General features: G+C 43.5%; 1 protein-coding gene across 27 annotated transcripts in view; it reads left to right on the top strand.

Moving 5' to 3' along the window:
* The window catches only part of Trpm3 (transient receptor potential cation channel subfamily M member 3), a 522,878-nt gene extending 508,796 nt beyond the window's left edge, over positions 1–14,082 (top strand). For 25 of the 27 annotated variants that reach the window (XM_085693719.2, XM_085693715.2, XM_085693717.2 and 22 more), the window contains 2 exons: positions 3,570–3,702; positions 8,255–14,082. In XM_085693719.2, coding sequence (XP_085549845.2) covers positions 3,570–3,702; positions 8,255–9,707 — 1,586 coding nt within the window. In that variant the 3' untranslated portion in view covers positions 9,708–14,082. The remainder of the gene's footprint in view (positions 1–3,569; positions 3,703–8,254) is intronic. The other 2 variants (XM_085693723.2, XM_085693707.2) reach the window with 2 other exon arrangements.
* Positions 14,083–19,960: the final 5,878 nt, after the last annotated feature.

Below are 19,960 nucleotides of genomic sequence, written 5' to 3'. Positions count from 1 at the left end.
CTGCACCAAGTGTTATATTAGATAGCATTTTTAAACAGTCTGGCCTGAGTTTTATTCCTCCAGGCTCATTTCTGGGACTGCCACTACTCCAGATCTTAAATGTTTTCTAAACCTTCAGCATGGTACCTGTATGATTTTGTAGAGACAACAAACCTTGCTTTCGAAGGACAGACCAATAGCCTCTCCACCACCCACCACTCACCTCTAGCCTGACATTTCTGAAGGGAAGGTTGGATGGCATTTGGGCTGGAAGAGTTCCTCACTGTGTAAGAATGTGTGCCACACTGCAGGAGACTTAACATATCCATCTCTGCATATTAAGTACCAGTGGCTCCTGCAGGCTCCTAAATGCCCCCTGGGCACCAACTCTCAGGAGCCACTGGAAATGCAATGACTTATAAACCGTCTGCTGTGCTTTTCCCAAATGTGTTAAGTCTACATCTACATTAAATCCACAAGCCAGAGCCTCTAGGATGATGGTCCAGGAATCTACCTCCATCCATGGGATACCAATACACCATGCTTTAAAACCAGAGCCTGTTAGTGAACTGTTTCTCTAAGCCTAGAACTCTTAACGAGCTCCCTAACAAAGCAATGCCGAACTTCTTTCTAGATATTGAAATCAGGCAGTCAGAAAGTCCTGGAAATTCCATTTCCATTCCCTTCTGAAATACAAGTTTAGGCAGACAGAAAGCTGGGGTGCTCGAAACATGCCAGCGTGGGCAAACACTAGGCAAGGAACGCTGTTAGAATATTGCGCTGGAGTCGGGGTGGGAGAGAAGAGGAGAAGAAGAGGGGAAAACAGTCAGAATGTAAAATAAATTAATTATAATAATAAATAATATTGTGCTGGGGGTCACCTTGGGGCTCCAAGTCAATGTCAATAAAGCATGAGCACCTGTGGTAGGGAACTCTGCTTGGCAAGAGAGCCCAAGGCGATCAGAGATGCCATATCTGACAGAGCGCTGTGTGAGGTATTTTCATCATCACTGGGACCAAGTACCTAACAAAATAACCTTAAAGGAGAGACTTTCTATTTTCACAGTTTCGAGAGATGGAGTTCAGTATGGGAGGAAGTCCTGGCCATGATGGGTCTCCATAGTGGCAAGGGTGTGAGGGATGTGCATCTTCTCATACCTTGGGAGATCAGAAAACTGGGAAAACTAAACAGACACCCAAGCAAGGCTATGAGCCTTAAAGATGCATCCCCAATAACCCAGACAGAGTTTACATACTGTAAAACATTACTCCCCTCTAAGGACCAGCTATTCAAACACATGAGTCTGAGGGGGATATTTCCTGTTCAAACCACAGCTGAGGCAGCCCAGAGACCTATTTCTTCTTCAGAGCCATTTCATTGATCCAAGGATACTGAGAAGCTCCACCAAATTCTATATATGATTTGTTTTTGTGTTTCATTTGTGAGACAGTGTCTCACTGTATATCTCTGGCTACTCCATAACTCACTATATAAATCAGCTAGCACCATCCTGGTAGCAATTCACTGTGTTCTCCCAAATTATGGGTTTAAAGGCAGGTAAAAACCACCCCCAGCCATACGTGGTCTTCTTAGTTTCAGCCAGAGTAGCATTGAATGTGTCACCAGGTCTCTGGACATGCAGCAGGGAGGAGCAGGTGACAGACTTCTCAGAGACAGCCTTCTCAGAAGGACGCTCTTGAAAATGTGGCAGGATGAGAATAGGGAATAGCAGAGAGGCAGGCCATGCACACTCCTACCCATCAGGGAAGAACAAATCCCATCAGTCTGTAGCTGTCATTAAAAGATCCCAGAGTACTGCCAAGTTCTAATTCGGTTTCAAAAAGAGTAATCTTAGAGTTATAGGATAAAATCTGACATGGTAATAGTTTTTTGAAGAAGAAGAAGAAGAAGAAGAAGAAGAAGAAGAAGAAGAAGAAGAAGAAGAAGAAGAAGAAGAAGAAGAAGAAGAAGAAGAAGAAGATTTTGATTTTACTTTTTGAAAAAGAGCAGCATGGGGACTGGAGTTTGATTCAGTCAGTAAAATGCTTTTTATACAAGCATGACACCCTGAATCTGGGTCCAGAGCATAGACATAGATGCCAGGCACAGAGACAGCAGCAGTGCCTGTAAAACACACACACACACACACACACACACACACAGAGAGAGAGAGAGAGAGAGAGAGAGAGAGAGAGAGAGAGAGAGAGGCACTTAAAGGGTGCCAAGTAAGTTCTGGGTCTACTCCTTTGGATCTCAGAAACATCTTTACCAGAGGGCATCGTGGCTCTTTGGGATCATGAGGGGAGTCTACACACAGTCTCTCTCCTCCTTGACCCTGATGCTCATGGTTCTGAGTGGTTCTGTGATCACATTTCAGTGTCCCTACCTAGCACAGCAGTCCCTAACCTTAGGAGCCTACCATATGGAAGAAATGCAGCGTGACTTACAGTGATTTCTACAGTCCCAGCAGCTTTTACACCCGTGTTTTACAGACCCTGGCAAGTTCCAGTCGATGCATCTAGGCAAGCAAGAGCATTCCGGGGCAAGAAAGGCCCATGGAGCTGGGATTCAGCCCTCCTAACATTTGTGCCAATCCCTGCAACATCTCAGGGGTCCAGGATGAGAAAGACTTCCTGATTTGGGAAATAGCCACAGCAGCCCTCTTGCCCTAACCCTGTTCCAGAAACCATTTAAAGGCTCACAGTTCCACCAGACTTCTTTTGTTTCTGTAGCATTGATGTAGACGGTTACCTTCTATCAGAAAACCAGAATAACAAGAGCACAAATAAAGACAGCTTTTTTTCTTACTTAACAGAGAGTGAGGGGATGATCCAAAACTCAGCCATGGCTCACTGAGAACAAAGACACAAACTGCTTCTAGTTTTCAGCTCAGTGTTTCCTTCTGCATGATTTTGTTTTCAAGGTCACAGAATAGTCACTGGGCCTCCAGTCATCAAATGTTTATGTTGAAGTTAGGAAAAAGAAAGGAAGCTGAGGGGGGGGGGACATAGAAAAAACAGCCATGTATCTTTTTTTTTTTAATCAGAAGCAAACTCTCTTCTGACATACCGTCCGTCTCTACAGTAGACTTCTTGCTCAAAACCAAGTCTTGCAGTTTCTAATAATTTCAAGGGTGACTAGAAATGTATGTATTTGGTTTTCCTGCCTCTGTAACAGGGGGAAAAGACAGGGAGAAAGTGGGGCTGCACAAAGATTATTATTCAATAACGTTGGCAAGTCACACTACACAGCCCAGAAAATTTGGAGCCTTTAAGAAACATCCATGCTCCCGGTTGCTTTCTTTCCCTGGCTTTCCTTATGTTCTCAGTCCTGTCGCTTCCTTAATTAAACCAAGCTCCTGTGGTACCCAGGTTTACGCAGGTGGGTTCCAGAGACCACAGTGACTCTGCTGCTGAGGAAGGAGCCTGGGTTTCAAGAGACCTAATTAGATTTGGATTCTGTGTGGGACTCGCAATAGAATCTGGTAGACGTTCCCAGCCTGGATTTCTTTAAAGCTGTCATTAGGCCACAGACCAGATGCTGTTGCGTCCCTGCTCTGTCTCAGGACTCTTTCTCTCCTCCTCCCCAGAACTCTTCATAACTGATGATGAGCTCAAGAAAGTCCATGATTTTGAAGAGCAGTGCATAGAGGAGTATTTCAGAGAGAAGGATGACCGCTTCAACTCATCCAATGACGAGAGGATACGGGTGACGTCAGAAAGGTGTGTTCCCTGGGCCCTGCCTCACAGAGATGTGTCCCATGGCTGTCCATGGACCAGAAAAATCTGTTCTCACATCTCCAAAACACAGACCTCTTATCTTTACTGCCCAAGAAAACATGAGCCTTCTGAAAAAACAGATTGTTGCCCAATCAGTGCACAGACCAAACTCCTGGAAATATCCTGGGTTTTTCCAGGAGACAGTGAAAGCTTCTGCCTGGGCAGAGTGCATTGATGAGTCTAGGGCAGGTCTGACTTGAACCAAAAACTAGAAAGTTTTGTCCCAGCATAAAGCAAAGAAGGCCCATCCCCACCTGAGGCTCCTCAACAGGTTTCTGTTTCCTTCTCTAGACTATTGAGCACTCTTCTCCAGAAGAGAATAGCCCCATGCTTGGCTTATGTGGGTATTCCATGTCATCTAGATAGGCAAGAGCAAGGGTTCTGTCAACCAGTGAGAATAATGATTGGTATTTTACCAAGAACTACTTTTGTTGCTTCTTCTTATAGAGTAAATCTAAAAACAAAGAAGTAAATGCGTAATTTTCTATCCAGACTCGCTTAGCACTTACCAAATGGCTTTGAGAGCCAAGAGATCTATATGAAAAATATTCTGTACAAACATGCGTACCTGGACTCATATCACAAGAAAGGCATGGCCTCATGCACACCTGTAACCATGGTGACCATGGTGCTGTCAGGGGTAGAGACAGTAGGATCATTGGGGCTTGCTTAACTTCAAAAATGCAAGCTCCAGATTCACAGAGAGACCCTGCCCCCGAAAAGCAAGCTATGACACACACACGACAGAATTTTTGCTATCTAACAGCTCTAGGTCTTGTGTCTCTCATGTGGCTATAGACTAATAAAACAATCATTCCAATCTGGTATATCCATCATACAGCCTGTGGGGGCTGGCTTCCAAAAGAACCCTCAGAGAGTGTCCCAGAGAACTGGTGTGACCGCACTTTAACTGTCTATACTATAAAGGCAGCCAGAGCAAATGGTAAATAGGACAGACGACATAATAGATCGGTAACTGCAGTCAGTGTGAATGAGACTTCAAAGATTTAAGAGACTCCTTTCTAATTTTCGTGAGATGACTCTTTGTGTGCCCACATCAAAGATTCTTTATTAACTGTGTAGAAATCACATAAGATGTGATTTTTTTTTCTGGTCCCTTGCTCTTTCTTTAAAGAATGCAGAATATATACATAGATATAATCACGTATGCCAATGAGTGGTTGTAACCATAGGTACCAAGCCAACATTAATAAGATTTAAAGCTCTGCACAGGTTTTATTCACATCTGCCACTACAAAACAGAGAGATTTATGATATGCAGTAAAGTAGTTCTCTGGCAAACAGAGGGAGGAACTGAGATTCCAAAGCGCTCTCATTCTGAGGCCCTGGAAAGCTGCTCGTGAATGGACATACAGCCTCGTGCTTCCAAAAACTTGTGCCATGTGGGAATATTACCATAGCTGAGACACATTTCCTCAGCGTATGGCTTCGGGCCTTTGAAATGCTTTCTGAATGCAGAAACACATCGGCCTGGGAGGCAAGAAAGGCAGGAAGGGAAAGGCATATTGAGATGCGAGGAAGGCTTTGCCTCTCTGAGGAACTAGAATGAAGAGGGCCGGATGCCAGCACGCATGAGTATACTGCGACCATGTCAACAACTCCTTCTGGGAAACCCAGCAGGAAACCAGAGTCTCCCACTCCATGTCAGCAAACCCTGCAGGACTACTCCCTCCCCTGACCTGCCAGGGTAGCTTCTCAGAGTGTGAGTGAGGTGAGAAGGTGCCAGGGATGCAGAACGAAGCAGAAGCCAAACACAGGGCCACAAGCCCAGTCCCTATTCTGCTTCTATGACTTCTACTTGCTCTAGAGTTTAACTGTCGTTATTGTTGGATGCTTTGCATTTTTAAGAAAACCAAAAACTAGCATCTTCCAACAGTGGAATGGTTTGTAAGAACAACAGAAATGTCTCGGAGTGCTTTGGGAGTCTACAGTCTATCTGTATTGGGTGTCTCAGTATCCTCCAGGATATGTCTGTTCTGAGTGCAGAGGCAGCTGATATCACCTGCCTTATCCACAGCCTCTTACCAGAGCCAGAGAGAGCTGGGAAAAGAGGTCTGCCACACACATGTGTCTGTGAGTAGACACATTGGTAGGGATGCTGATGGCTGCCTTTTCCTACTGACTGTACACAGTCCGTACAACAGAGAATATTATGTAACTGTACCTTTGTGTTATACAACCTGATTGCAGGGATTTGAAATCAGAAGAATTAAGAGCTTGTTCTCTTTTCATAAGCATGTACCACCTTTCATCTTCCCTGTACCCTGTTGTCACCGACTTCTGAGTTAATCCGAAACGAACCACTCTCCGTCTGGAGGTGTGAGGGATGGGAAGCTAGAGTCAGGTTACTTTCTATATACCATCGTGATTTTTCACAATAGCCTCCTTTTGGGGGGTTAACTTAGTCACTGTATGTGCATTCCTTGGGGATTCCTATTAATTCATAAGTTCTTATCACCTGTGTCTGCATTCCGTTGCTTAAGCTATCCGACCACAATCAGCACTGAGTGGCTGCAATCACTGACTGAAAGTTCTTGGCGGAGTCTGTGTGAGCACGCACGTGAGGAGGTCAGAGGGCAAGTTGCAGGCCTAGGTTCTCTCTTCCACCGTGTACATCCAGGGATCAAACTCAGACCAGCAGACTTGGTGGCATGTGTCTTTACCTGCCAAACCATCTCACTGCTCCCAAATTTTTCAAGGAACAAAAAAAAAAAAAAAAAAAAAAAAAAAGAAAGAAAGAAAAAAAGTTTAAAGGAAACCGTCTTGTTATAGAACAAACATAAAGTAAATTTGTCTCTAGGTCCATTTTAGAGTTCAGGTTCCGCTTTAAGCTCCTCGCAGATAGTTCCACGCTCTCATCACTAGACTATTGGGTGGTTAGGTGGTTAATCGCCCTCAGAGTGATAGATGGAAATGGGTTAACGTTAGCTCTTCCTGTCTCCTACAAGACTTAATACACCAACTCCATAGGAGTGCAGAGAAGTGGTGAAAATTGGTTAAAACTAATTCTTGGCCAGGTTAGGTGCGCCATGCCTTGAATCCTAACACTCAAGAGGCAGAAGCAGGCAGATCTTTGTGCCTGATCTATAAGCAAATTCCAAGACAGCCAGATCTATATGAGACCTTGTATGTATGTATATGAGGCCCTAAATGTATAAATTTGTGTGTATGTATATATGTGTATATACATATATATGAGTGTTATATGTGTATATGCATACACACATGTGTATATATAGTATGTATGTATGTATATATATATACATATACATATATGTGTATTTTTTTCAGTCCCTTTGCAGCTGGTCTCCAGCTCTGGCTCTATTTTCTAAGTCTGTGATGCTCCCATCAGAACTTTCCTAGTGTACCTGAATGGCCTCTCCCCCTGTACCCCAGCTTCTTTTCACTCTCCCTAGGTTCCCAGTCTGGGTCCAGCTGACATCCCTCGTTAGGCTTCAACCCTCTGACTCTCTCTCGCTCCTTTTCTCTGTAATACGGAACCCTAAGCCTGAAGGGCAGTAAACAAAGGGGCCCCACCATTCAGGCTATGGTACGCAGACATTTCTCAGCCCTTAGACCAGTGATCACATGTAGTCACACCAAAACAGCACCATTATCCCCTTCAGATATCAACCCGCTACACACTGGGCTCCACAAAGAGCGGCAGGAGAACTAATCTGCTCTGTATTACTCTTCTCACGCTACAAGGCTACTCAACAGCAGCACCTAGGGTGTGCTGAACTGAAAGCATGCCTGCTGATGCGGGTGTTCAGAAGGCTGAGGTAGGTGTATCACTGGGAGAGAACTCCAGTCTGTGCAACACAGAGAGACCCCTTTTCAAAATTACTACAAAAACTAAAGAAAGTCACTGGACTTGATCATTTCCGAAATGTCTGTCGACACAAACGTATTCAGATTCTGTAATCCTAGGTTACGGCAGGAATGTCACTCTTTCCCCTTCAGTCCTGCTCATTACCCATAACCCCTCCACGTTCTCCCCTTCAGCCCCTCCCTTACCCATAGCCCCTCCACGTTCTCCACTTTAGCCCCTCTCTTTACCTATAACCCCTCCACATTCTCCCCTTCATTCCCTCCCTTACCCATAACCCCTCCATGTTCTCCCCTTCATTCCCTCCCTTACCCATAACCCCTCCACGTTCTCCCCTTCAGCCCCTCCCTTACCCATAGCCCCTCCATGTTCTCCCCTTCAGCCCCTTCCTTACCCATAACCGCTCCACGTTCTCTACTTCAGCCCCTCCCTTACCCATAACCCCTCCACGTTCTCCCCTCAGCCGCTCCCTTTACCTATAACCCCTCCACTTCCTCCACTTCAGTCCCCACCCACCCAAGCTCCCACCTCACTGTTTCCCTCTTGGAGCAGAGCACAGCTTTGCCATCTTCTATCCTTACCCTCTAACTCCCCCAGCAGAGGACCCCGACCCAGGTGACTCTTACTCTCTGCTTCTCGGTACAGGGTGGAGAACATGTCCATGAGGTTGGAGGAAGTTAACGAGCGAGAACACTCCATGAAGGCGTCACTCCAGACCGTGGACATCCGTCTGGCTCAGCTGGAGGACCTCATTGGACGCATGGCCACAGCCCTAGAGCGCCTGACGGGTCTGGAGAGGGCGGAATCCAACAAGATCCGCTCAAGGACCTCCTCAGACTGCACAGATGCAGCCTACATCGTCCGCCAGAGCAGCTTCAATAGCCAGGAGGGGAACACCTTCAAACTTCAAGAGAGTATAGACCCTGCAGGTGAGGAGACCATGTCCCCAACTTCTCCAACCTTAATGCCCCGTATGCGAAGCCATTCTTTCTATTCAGTCAATGTGAAAGAGAAAGGTGGGATAGAAAAGCTGGAAAACATTTTCAAAGAAAGGTCCCTGAGCTTACACCGAGCTACTAGCTCCCACTCAGTAGCAAAAGAACCCAAAGCTCCTGCAGCCCCTGCAAACACCTTGGCCATTGTTCCAGACTCCAGAAGACCCTCTTCATGCATAGACATCTATGTCTCTGCCATGGATGAGCTCCACTGTGACATAGACCCTCTGGATAGTTCCATGAACATCCTTGGGCTGGGCGAGCCAAGCTTTTCAACTCTAGCACCTTCCACAGCCCCTTCAAGTAGTGCCTATGCGACCCTCGCACCGACAGACCGACCTCCAAGCAGGAGCATTGATTTTGAAGACCTCACCTCCATGGACACTCGTTCTTTTTCTTCAGACTATACCCACCTCCCAGAATGCCAAAACCCGTGGGACACAGACCCTCCAACGTACCACACCATCGAGCGTTCGAAGAGTAGCCGCTACCTAGCCGCCGCACCCTTTCTCCTAGAAGAGGCCCCCATTGTAAAATCCCATAGCTTTATGTTTTCTCCTTCAAGGAGTTACTATGCTAACTTTGGGGTGCCCGTGAAAACAGCAGAATACACAAGTATTACCGACTGTATCGACACAAGATGTGTCAATGCCCCTCAAGCGATTGCTGACAGAGCCACCTTCCCCGGAGGTCTCGGAGACAAAGCAGAGGACTTATCTTGTTGCCACCCTGAGCGAGAGGCAGAGCTGAGCCATCCTAGCTCTGACAGTGAGGAAAATGAGGCCAGAGGCCGGAGAGCTGCCAATCCCATCTCCTCTCAGGAGGCTGAAAATGCAGACAGAACCCTATCCAACAACATCACAGTTCCCAAGATAGAGCGCGCTAACAGCTACTCAGCAGAGGAGCCAAGTGCGCCATATGCACATACCAGGAAGAGTTTCTCCATCAGTGACAAGCTTGATAGACAGAGGAACACCTCAAGCCTCCGAAATCCCTTCCAGAGAAGTAAGTCCTCCAAGCCGGAGGGCCGAGGGGACAGCCTCTCCATGAGGAGATTGTCTAGAACATCAGCATTTCATAGCTTTGAGAGCAAGCACAACTAAACCCTCTTACCACGTGTTGCAGGAGGCTCGAGAATCCAGCACTAAAACTCTCCCCATGTCCACCCTTTCCCACCACTTCCTTGAGTTATATTCGCTTTACTCTTAGCTGAGCAAAACAATGCCTTGGGAGATGTTAACTCAAAGGTAACCTCTGGGCCGCAGGTCAAGCAAGCATTCCGTCTGGCCCAGTGCCAAACACAGGGTTTTCTGGCATGTTCACACGTGTTGGGAAGGGAGGGGAAAAGAGGAGAGAAAGGGTTTAGAGATGGATGCGTGTCACCAGGCGCCACAGAAAGCCATGAGCTCTGGGGAACAAACAAGCTCAGGCGCTCTCCCTGAAAGCAGGCATCTTGGGACTTCTGCCCTGTTATCCAGAGTTGAGGAGACAGGGCTAAATTACAAAATAAGATAAAATAGCCAGCATGCAAGATGAGATATTCTAAACTTCCATTCTGTTTTCTTTTTACATTGGTTCCATCACTGGTGACTGATGAAGAACATCCCTTTTATTCAGTATAAGCCGGCAGCAAGCAGTTCTACCTAACGTCCCACATCCTTCTCATGCCAACACTTCTGTAATTGGTCATTATAAAGAAAAACAAGGTAACAGTCGTATATACAGTTCGCCTGTCTCTTATATATTCACTTCTGGTGCCACAGCTGTCTATCTCTTTAGAAGAAAATAAGGGAACAGAAATGCCTTTTTTTTTTCCTTTTTGTCTTGCAATCGAAATGAAAGAAGAGTTGATGTTGGAAGCAAGAGTGATATGATTTATAATATACCATGGGCAACCAAGTGTATAGTCAAGCAAGCTCAGGACGAATGTAATTAGATAATTTTATATTTTTAAGTTATTTTGTATCTCACCTGTCATCAGTGAATTCACTCATCAAATACGTAATGTTGAACTTTAAGAAAAACAGCGGTGGGAAGAGCTAACATTAAGTTGCCATGTGGGATGTTGTTATAGTCTCACCGTCCATAGTATGTGATGCTGCTGTGTGGCCTTCTTCATTTGCATGTCTCCACTATGTCCTCCGAGCACCTTCAAGATGTAACTGCCAAACTCCCACACCATTCATCACATGACCATTTTGTATTTGAACACATGGTTATATGTGGGATATTTTCATACCTAGAATTTAGCCATCGAATCTGGGCTCAGCATAAATTTAATCGGAGTTTTTCAAGGGCTGGTATCTTTTTTATGGAAATGTTCCAAAGTACTTTTGTTTTGTTTTGCTTTTTTCCAAGACAGGGTTTCTTGTTTGTAACAGCTCTGGCTGTCCTGAAACTCGCTTTGTAGACCAGGCTGGCCTCAAACTCACAGAGATCTGCCTGCCTCTGCCTCCCTAGGGTTGGGATTAAAGGTTTGTGCCACCACTGCCTGGCCCCAAAGTATATTTTAAGGAAGTTTAAAAACCATAAATAATCTTAGACTTGACTAGGGGCTTGACATCCACCCAAAGCCATCAGTTGCAGGCAGACCATGAATATGTTTCTTATTTACAAAGTTATAAAAAAGGTATAGAAGGCCAAAAGAGAAAGCAAATATAGCATATGCAGAGTTCTATAGTTTATGCTGTTTATGTATACGCACACATGCACCGATACATGTTTATAAACAGTAATAAAGTAGACAGAGAAATTTCTTAACAGGCTTGACTTCCTGTCATCTGAAGGTATAACCAAGATTATTTTTTAATACTGAAGAAGTTTCAATGGGAAAAAAGTTCATTGTGCTATTGGACCCACTGCTAAAATTACAATTTTTAGAAAATCTCTGTCATTTTAATCTTTTCTTACACTGAACAAGATCTCTGTCAAAATGGCTCACCCTTGCCCTCTGCTTCCTCCTGTTTGGAAGCACGCACTATTGTGACATCTCCTTCACTCTGGTTTCTCTGACAGGAAGCTATTATAACCAAATACGATATGAATAGATGTGTGATTCCAAGCTAGTTTGTATTACATGGCCTAGAATGGAGTCATAAATTTCTAGACCAGAATCTAGATTTGAAATGGGATGAGAAAATCTCAACCACAAAACTTTGGCTTCCTATTTGGATCATTGAATATTTTAAAATAATAAAGTCTTTAAGAACGCTAATTTGGAGCCAGGAATAGTAGTGATGTATATCTGTGATCCCAGTACTTGGAGAGATGAGGCAGGAGGATGAGGAATTCAAAGTCAGCCTCACATCAAGGTCAAGGCCAATCTGGACTACCTGAGACCCTGTCACGAGAAAGGAAAGAAAGAAAAGAAAACATAAAAAGAAAAATAGTCTGAGCTAGGGCTGGGGCTCACTTCCTTAGCATACTCAAGGCCTTGTGTTCCATACCCAGTAAGGGGGTGGGGGAAGAAGAAGGAGGAAGGGAGAGAGGAAAAGCAGAAACATGATTCATGTCCCTGGCCCCACATGCTCTCTGGTTCTTTTAACTGTAGTGGTATCTCATTTGGTGACATCAAGTCAATTCCTTACAAAACCTCTAGTCTTTAACTATATATATATATATTTTAAAGAACCAAGGTTTTCATTCTAAAACAAGCGGCAAGCTCACATACATGTAGAATCAGTTTTCGTCCTTAGTATTTCCGAAACACCCAACCTCTTTGTTGATAACTATGCTGGAGACACATCCTTATTGATCTCTCTCCCAATGGACATGCATTGAATCCGAGAGTAAATCATTTGACTCTAAGCTTCCTTGAGCCGTGAGTCCCTGTTAGAACCTCACGGAAACCTTGAGCCCTCTCACCCCCCAAGTTCACATCCATGTGAAGCTGCAATGTAACTTTCAGGGGTTCATGACTCCCCTGGTTCCACAGTGGCTGATGAGGACAGAGACCATGTTCATCAGCATTCAAGCGGAAACAGGCACCATACACTTTTAGACCATTTCCCTGTGATTCTTTGGAAGGCCATGTCTCTGCGCTTCTGTTCCTTAGAGTAGAGACGGTTAGCTGGATGTGCTTGGGCCGCTTTCATGACTTTGATTAGCAAGGATTCTCAAAGGCAGAGACTGAGGGAATCCATGGAGAAGTCCAAGGAAATGAGTTGGTCATCTGTGACCACAGGGCAGGTGCCAAGCACTGTGAGACCTGGCTTGGGACCTCATTGGAAGCAAGGGAGAGAAAGGACAAGCCTAAGTGTCTCTGTTTGTTGTGATCACCTGAGAGAAAGAACGTGACCTGGGAAAGGAAACACTTAACAGTCCTGAGCTTTTGTTCTGCATGAACATGCTAGCCTCCTTGGTGAAGTGTGTGGAATCTTTAAGCCAAATGTAAACAACTTCAGACTCAAACTGTGTAGGCCTCATAAGCCATCACTTTCCTGTACGTGTGTGTGTGTGTGTGTGTGTGTGTGTGTGTGTGTGTGTGTGTTCGTTCTTTTCAGTCCCATCTCTTCCCATGTCTGGGTTCTCTGCACCAGTGTGGCATCGATTCTGTGGCCTTGTACAGACTGCTTGTGTTCAGCTCATTCGTCCCATCATGTCCCTGATGGAGGGGACCTTAATACATGCCTCGTGAATCAAGCAGCTGATGAGCAGCCGGTCATTGAAGACCATACATACATAAAGTCATAGAGGGCTCAAGAAAGAGATAGCTTATTTAATCGTCTGCTTCATAGGTGCCAATTTTTATATACTGCGATGTGTAATGATTTGTTCTAAATTGCTTGCTTGTTCCTTTTGGGGAAGAAATGATGGATGTTTTATAAAAAAAATGGCCATATTTTCTATTTACAGTTAGAAACTGATAGATTTGAATGGAGTGCTAGAATGCAAGAGGGTAGTTGTCATGGCCAGTTGTGTTTCTGCAAGTCAAAGGAGGACAGTCGGAGTGCGGCACTTTAGAGACCTGGGTGTTTCTTTAATGTTGAAGCCTCCAGGGCCAGCTATTATTTAGCACTTTGAAAGTTCCCCCTTTGAAAAAAAAATATATATATACATATACCAGAATAATGAAATGGGGGGAGGGGCACTTGTGAAAACACAAAATGTGTTTCTTCTGAATGTTACAAATGTATTTTAAAATCCGGTTTCTATAGATAACATTATGGTAGATCACTGGATAGTACGTTTCTTTTTGTCTTCCTGCAGCTGTACAGTCTAATCTCCCTGGATGTTTGGGCTGTTTGATTTCCTTAAAGATAATATTATCCAGTTATCCATCATGCTCTATCTATAGGCTATGCCGTGTGACATGTTGGGCAATGCTGTACTATAAAACACATGTAAACCTATCTGTAACCTGTGTCTAACCCAGCATAGCTGTAGCATGTGGTTGTACTAATGAACGTCACAGAACCGCTTTCTACTCATTTATAAATCTGTAACATTCAATAAAGAAGCACATGTGGCAAGGATTGATGACGTTCCCATGTCCGTGTTCTTTAGCAGCCTCTGACCATGGGCGTTTTTGTTCTGGGTCCTCATTATGTTGCCTCTATTCCTCGGACTACTATACAATGTTTGTATAAGCCGATGGACATCCTCTACCAGGTCCTGCTAGCTGTGAGAGGCAGGGTTTGGTTGTGTGATGGACAAGCTGGCATGTTATGCAAAAATACTATATAACCAATGAACTTAAATATTTTTAAACTCCTGTTGAATCAGCTGTTTGTTTATGTCTGCTGACCCTGTGTGGAAGCAGTGTACAGTATTTGATAAATACGTTCATCTGGTAGCGCTGTCTGTTCGAGATCAAGTGAGGCTAACGTTTAGGCGGCTGTATATTTGGCCTAGATGTTGCGTTCAACCCACTAATCTTTCCAAAAGCGATGTGACTTGTCTGAAGTAATCCCTCCCCAATCTAAGTCTTAATTTTGTGCCAGCACAATGCATGCTGTGCTTTATGCACCAGTCTTGACTCTGTTTAGTGCACTTAACGTTTTACTCTTGTCTGCTGCAGTGCTTAAGACAGTTAGGGGCCCAGGCAAACTGTCGGGCTTCTTTAACTGCGGCTGCTTTCTGTTTTTAAATAGTAAAACAAGTAATCAAGGCTTCCTTTTTTCTTCCAGTTTGTACAGCTCTGAACAAATAATATAACTAGAGTATCCCCTGCAAGTTGCAATAGCTAGGGCCCCAGAGATGGCAAAGCAGCACCACTCTGGAGTCCCAAGGTCTAGGTGCCGGGGCATCTGTAGCATGAAAGACATGCCTTGGAATCTTTAGGGCTTTCTGCGTGCAAATTGCTAAACCAGAGATGAAAGCCAAGGGTCCATGGTGACAGGACAGAAATGCACAGATGCTGTAAGTAAATGGTCCCACGCTAGTGGACGAGGACCTCCCTTCTTGTCCTGTGGCTTTCACACCTGTGGGTGAGCTGGGCCCAGAGGTGGGAACGGGCAATTGCTTGATGAAGCATCAGGTGACTCCAAAGAGTTTATTCTTTAAAGAAATCACGGTTCCATGGCTAGAAACCATTCAACATCTGGAAAGGGATGGATCCAACTTGCACAGTCAAAATGCTCCCAAAATGAGCAGGGAAACCTTTCCTCTCCACCAGTTTTGCCCTGTGCTGTCTCTTGTGTCTACGAGTCAAGCATCCTGTCTGTCAGATTAGACTCAATACAAGAGGGGTTGGTTCTGATTAAAGAAGAACAACTTTTTCTTTTCTTTTTCAAATTAATTTCAGAGAGTGTTAATGTCGCCTTTGCTCTCGTGGTCTCTTTGCTCTGATTACTCCTAATAAAAATCAAGATGTTCTGATTTCTGTGTGTCATCTAAGAGGGGATGGAGGTGACCAAGTCACCCCGATTAATCAAAAGAAGTGGTTTGTTTCCTAACTTTTCTGGAGTAACTGGCCACCTTCTGCTGGCAGCACATGATCTCCGCACCGGCAGTGGGTATGGAAAGTGAAACAATAGACACCTATGTAGATGCCCATAGACTCTGATGGGCATCAGTGCCAGCCATGACTCTAGCCTCTGGGGGAGGCAGATTCCTGAAGAATGTGGGGTACAGGGGTCGCAGCCTTTTTTTTTTTTTGGTCCCTTTTCTTTCCTTTTCCTTACTGTCTAAAGCTAGCTCCTTTTTTTTTCTATGTGTGTGAGACCAACAGACTCATCCATTACCTCATATGGACCCCAAAACAGTAACCCCAAACATTGACTAAATGGGAAAAGCCAGATGTTCTGAATTTGACTCAGGTCTGGTCTCCCAGCTGATTTCCTCCCTCCACCCAAGTTCCTAATGTGGCTACTGTGACATCTGTCACATCCGAATCTGAATTGCCTGACTGAATCCTGAAAGGCTCTCTACATCTTTACCCAGTCACCTGCCTCCCCATGAAGGGATTGCAAATTCAATCCAAGACCCAGATCTAGAACACAAAGGAATGGGCCTAGGAAAGACAATGCAAGCAAGATCTGTTGACCCTGAAAACATGTATGTCCCACAGAGAGGTTCAGATGTGGGCTTTCGAGCCCTGTGCTAGCCCCCCAGGTATCCGCAGCAGTGTTCTCAGTGGCCATGTCTGGGGGCCTCTGATTTGGAGCCAAGCAGGGTCTGATCCATGGTTCTCGCACAGAGAGCAAACACATCAAATACACTCAAGAACTTCGAGTTGGGAGAAGCAGCTCATCCTGTTTGGGGTGACTCGAAGATGACTTCCATGCATGTGGAGAGCATGTTTTACTGGATCCAAACACAGGACCAGTGTGAGGGAGACTATGGGGAAGGATGTTGTAGCGTGTGAAGACTTAACCTGCTTCCTGTCACTGGAGTATCTCACCTGAGTTTCTCCTGCTGCTACCATTGTGTAAGTCAGTCCGTGTAGTCGGTACCCTACACTCATAGTCATTTCATAATGTAGTACTTAGACCGTCATTTGTAAATGAGTTAACTATAGTTTATAACGGGGGAAATTATTCAGACACCATTTTTAAATGAATTCCTATAAATCAATGATTTTGAAGTTGGGTTTACTAAACATACATACATCTTTTCTTCCTTTCATGTATGATAGAAAGAGATTTGCATATCTACTGACACCAAGTATATATAAATCCAGAGGCATTGTTCTTTTTTAACGGTCTGTTATTGGATTCACAATGCACTTTGAGCTTGTCTGTTTAGATATATAATTTGAAACAGAAGTTGGCAGATGCCACAGGCAAAGAACTTTCTGGAATTTCTGTAACAAATGTTTTGCAATAAAAAAAAATACAAATAGTTTAAAACATGACTCAGACTTCCTTGTGCATTTATGTGTCTCTACCTGCTCGTCACCATTCTCATGCTAAAGTTCCTGGTGATTGCTAGGGAATCACTGCCCGAAGCTGCATGAATTACTTATTTTGGAAAAACAGAAGTTACAAACTGTTAAACTATGGGGTGTGTTCGCCAGCAAAGAATGGATATTATAGGTCAATGTGGTGTGCGTGTGTGTGTTGCTTTTTAAATTGAAACATTTTCAAATTGACAGATATCACATCTAATTCTATGTCTCTGGTACTTCCTAAGAAACGTGAAAATCTGACCATAATTAACTTATCATATCCCCACACAACTGAACAAAAACGTGTCAGTTCAATGGGAGTCCAGATTTTCCAGTACCCCCACAGTTCCCACTGCTCCCTCCTGTCCCGTATCTGATGTCCTTCCCTTGCTGAAATTTCCTGGAAAGCCCCTACAAGCCCTGGAACTTCAGGACTAAAGGATGTGACAGAGTAGTGGCAAGTTTAGAACACTGAAATAGAAAAGACTCAGGGTAGCAATTTGTTTGGGGGATAAAGAATAATCAGAACTTATCTTTGTGCTAAAACCATAGAACAACTATGACTTTATTATCACATTTAGAGCATATTATGAAAATTTTCCTATAGACTGGTTTACAGATCTGGCTGTATATTCCATTAAGAAGGACAAGAAAAAGCCTTGCCTTTATAAATCTTTTAATTTTTAAAAGCATAGACAGAGAAACTACAAAATATATACGCACTCATGCATTTATTAGACGGCCTCAATTTGTTATACAGACTGGCCTAAAACTCTTGGACTCGAGCAAGGCTCCTGCCTCCACCTTCTAGTTAGCAAAGACTGCAAGTGCATACTGTGGTACCTAGCTATTCCTTTGATGAAAAATAATTGTGCCCCCCAAAATACCAAGATGAGTAAAGTAAACTGAGCCCCTGGTCTTGTGACGCTTTACACACAGTTGTCCTGAGAGTGGGATCATATCATTTCCATTTAGTTGCCCAAAGAATAAAGCATGGGAAAAAAAACAGTCTAGAGATTTAGAGGAGTGAGCGTTCTATGGCTCAGGAGAAGAAATGTTCTTCATTGGACTGAGCCCGCCTACTCATTTCTTTGTAATGGAATGGTTGACACCATTTTCTGAAAGCAACTTGTTATGTATGCTCTTCAACGCATACAGCTGCCATAACACACATGGCATTCAACAAAGTACCTTGGAAAGTCTTAAATATAGACCAGCATGCATCTTCCTTGGATGAGACACAAGTGAGAAAAATGAATTCTGTAGAAATAATTATCATTACGTTTTGCTCATGTTACCTCATTTAATTGAAATCCAGAAAAACTGATCAAACCATAAAAGGAAGGTTTTGGTAACCACATCCTTATCACTGGGATTTTTAGTAATTACTTTTTTTAACCTTTCTAAGTCACTGGTTATTTGATTTTTTACCTAAATATTCAGCTCATCACTATGGTAAAGCTTAATCCATTTCCTTAAAGCTATGGGCTGTGTTATGGTCATAATCTTTCAATATATTGTTGGGATAGAGACTAGTGATGCCCAGTTACCTAGACTGCAACTTGAGATCAGAATATTGCTCTATTCTTCTCTGTCTCATTTGTTAAAGTTAGATATATTAGTTTTCTAGAACTTTCTTAACAAAGTAGCATAAACTTGGGAACTTAAACAAAAGAAATTTATCATCTCAAATACTGGAGATTTTTTTGAGTCCAAAGTAAAGAATTTGTTCCCTTCACATGGTCTTGCCTGCTCTGTGGTGTTTTCTGACACCCACTGGTATCCCTTGGCTTATAAAAGCACCACCCTGTGCTCTGCCTTCATGTCACATGATGTTCTCCCCACATATTGTCTCCAACTTCCTCCTTTTAACAAGAACACAAATCCTATTACATTAGCCTCACCACCACCCTGCATCTTGACTCATTCTGCCTACAACCATCTTTTTTCCCTAATAAAGTCATATCTGAAGTATTCATGGCTAGGATATTCACATATGGATTTGGGGAAAGAACAAAATCAAATGGTAATGGTGTGTAAATTTGTACATAGGTTTACAGAGGTCACTGGTCTTTCTCATGTCTCTCAAGGTAAAAATATCAAAATTCAAGAATCAATCCAAAGCCATATATGGGTTAACCAAAAGGAAAAAATGATAAATCAGTTATTCTAACCAAGAAATTATTCAAACTTTTATTTAAACTTATTCAAAAATTTTATGTCTTCATGTATCTCTTTAAAAGACAATATGGGAACATTGAGATGGTTCACTAGGTGTGCCACACAAGCTTGACAACCTCAGTTCAATCCACAGAACCATATTCAAACAGAAGGAGAGAGCCATCCGCTCTGACCTCCACAAATATGCCAGGGCATATAAAACCCACCTTTTCACACACACCATACACATGAACATTAAGAAATAATTTTTTTAAAGGAGCTACAAAGTGAATTTGAGGCCAACCTAAGTAATATAGTAAGACCCTGTTTGAAAACATTCCAGTATAGTGGCTCATACTACCCAGAATTTGGGAGACTGGAACAGAAGGACTGTCACAAATGTGAGGCCAGTTTGGGCAACTGTCTTAAGAAATGCTGCTAGGCATGGCGACACATGCTTTTATCCCAGCACTCAGAAGAAAGAAGCAGGTGGGTCTCTGTGAGTTCGAGGACAAATGGGTCTACATAGAATGATCCTGGCCGTCAGAGATATATGGTGATGTCTAATCTTAAGATAGATAGATAGATAGATAGATAGATAGATAGATAGATAGATAGATAGATAGATAGATAGATGATAGATAGATGATAGATAGATAGAGAGAGAGAGAGAGAAGATAAATAGATAGATAGATAGATGATAGATAGATAGATAGATAGATAGATAGATAGATAGATAGATAGATAGATGATAGAATAAACAACAATAGTGATGATGCTAAGAATAATAATAAGTAAGTGCTGGATAAGTGGTAGTGGAAGTGATAGCTCAGTGGGAGAGCCCTTGGCCAGTATGAGCAGGCTCTG

The sequence above is a fragment of the Myodes glareolus genome, chromosome 7 (genome assembly GCF_982192425.1).
Source record: "Myodes glareolus chromosome 7, mMyoGla1.1, whole genome shotgun sequence".
Lineage (NCBI taxonomy): Eukaryota > Metazoa > Chordata > Mammalia > Rodentia > Cricetidae > Myodes > Myodes glareolus.
The sequence above is the reverse complement of the archived record's forward strand: the minus strand, read 5'-3'. Positions and strand labels throughout refer to the sequence as shown.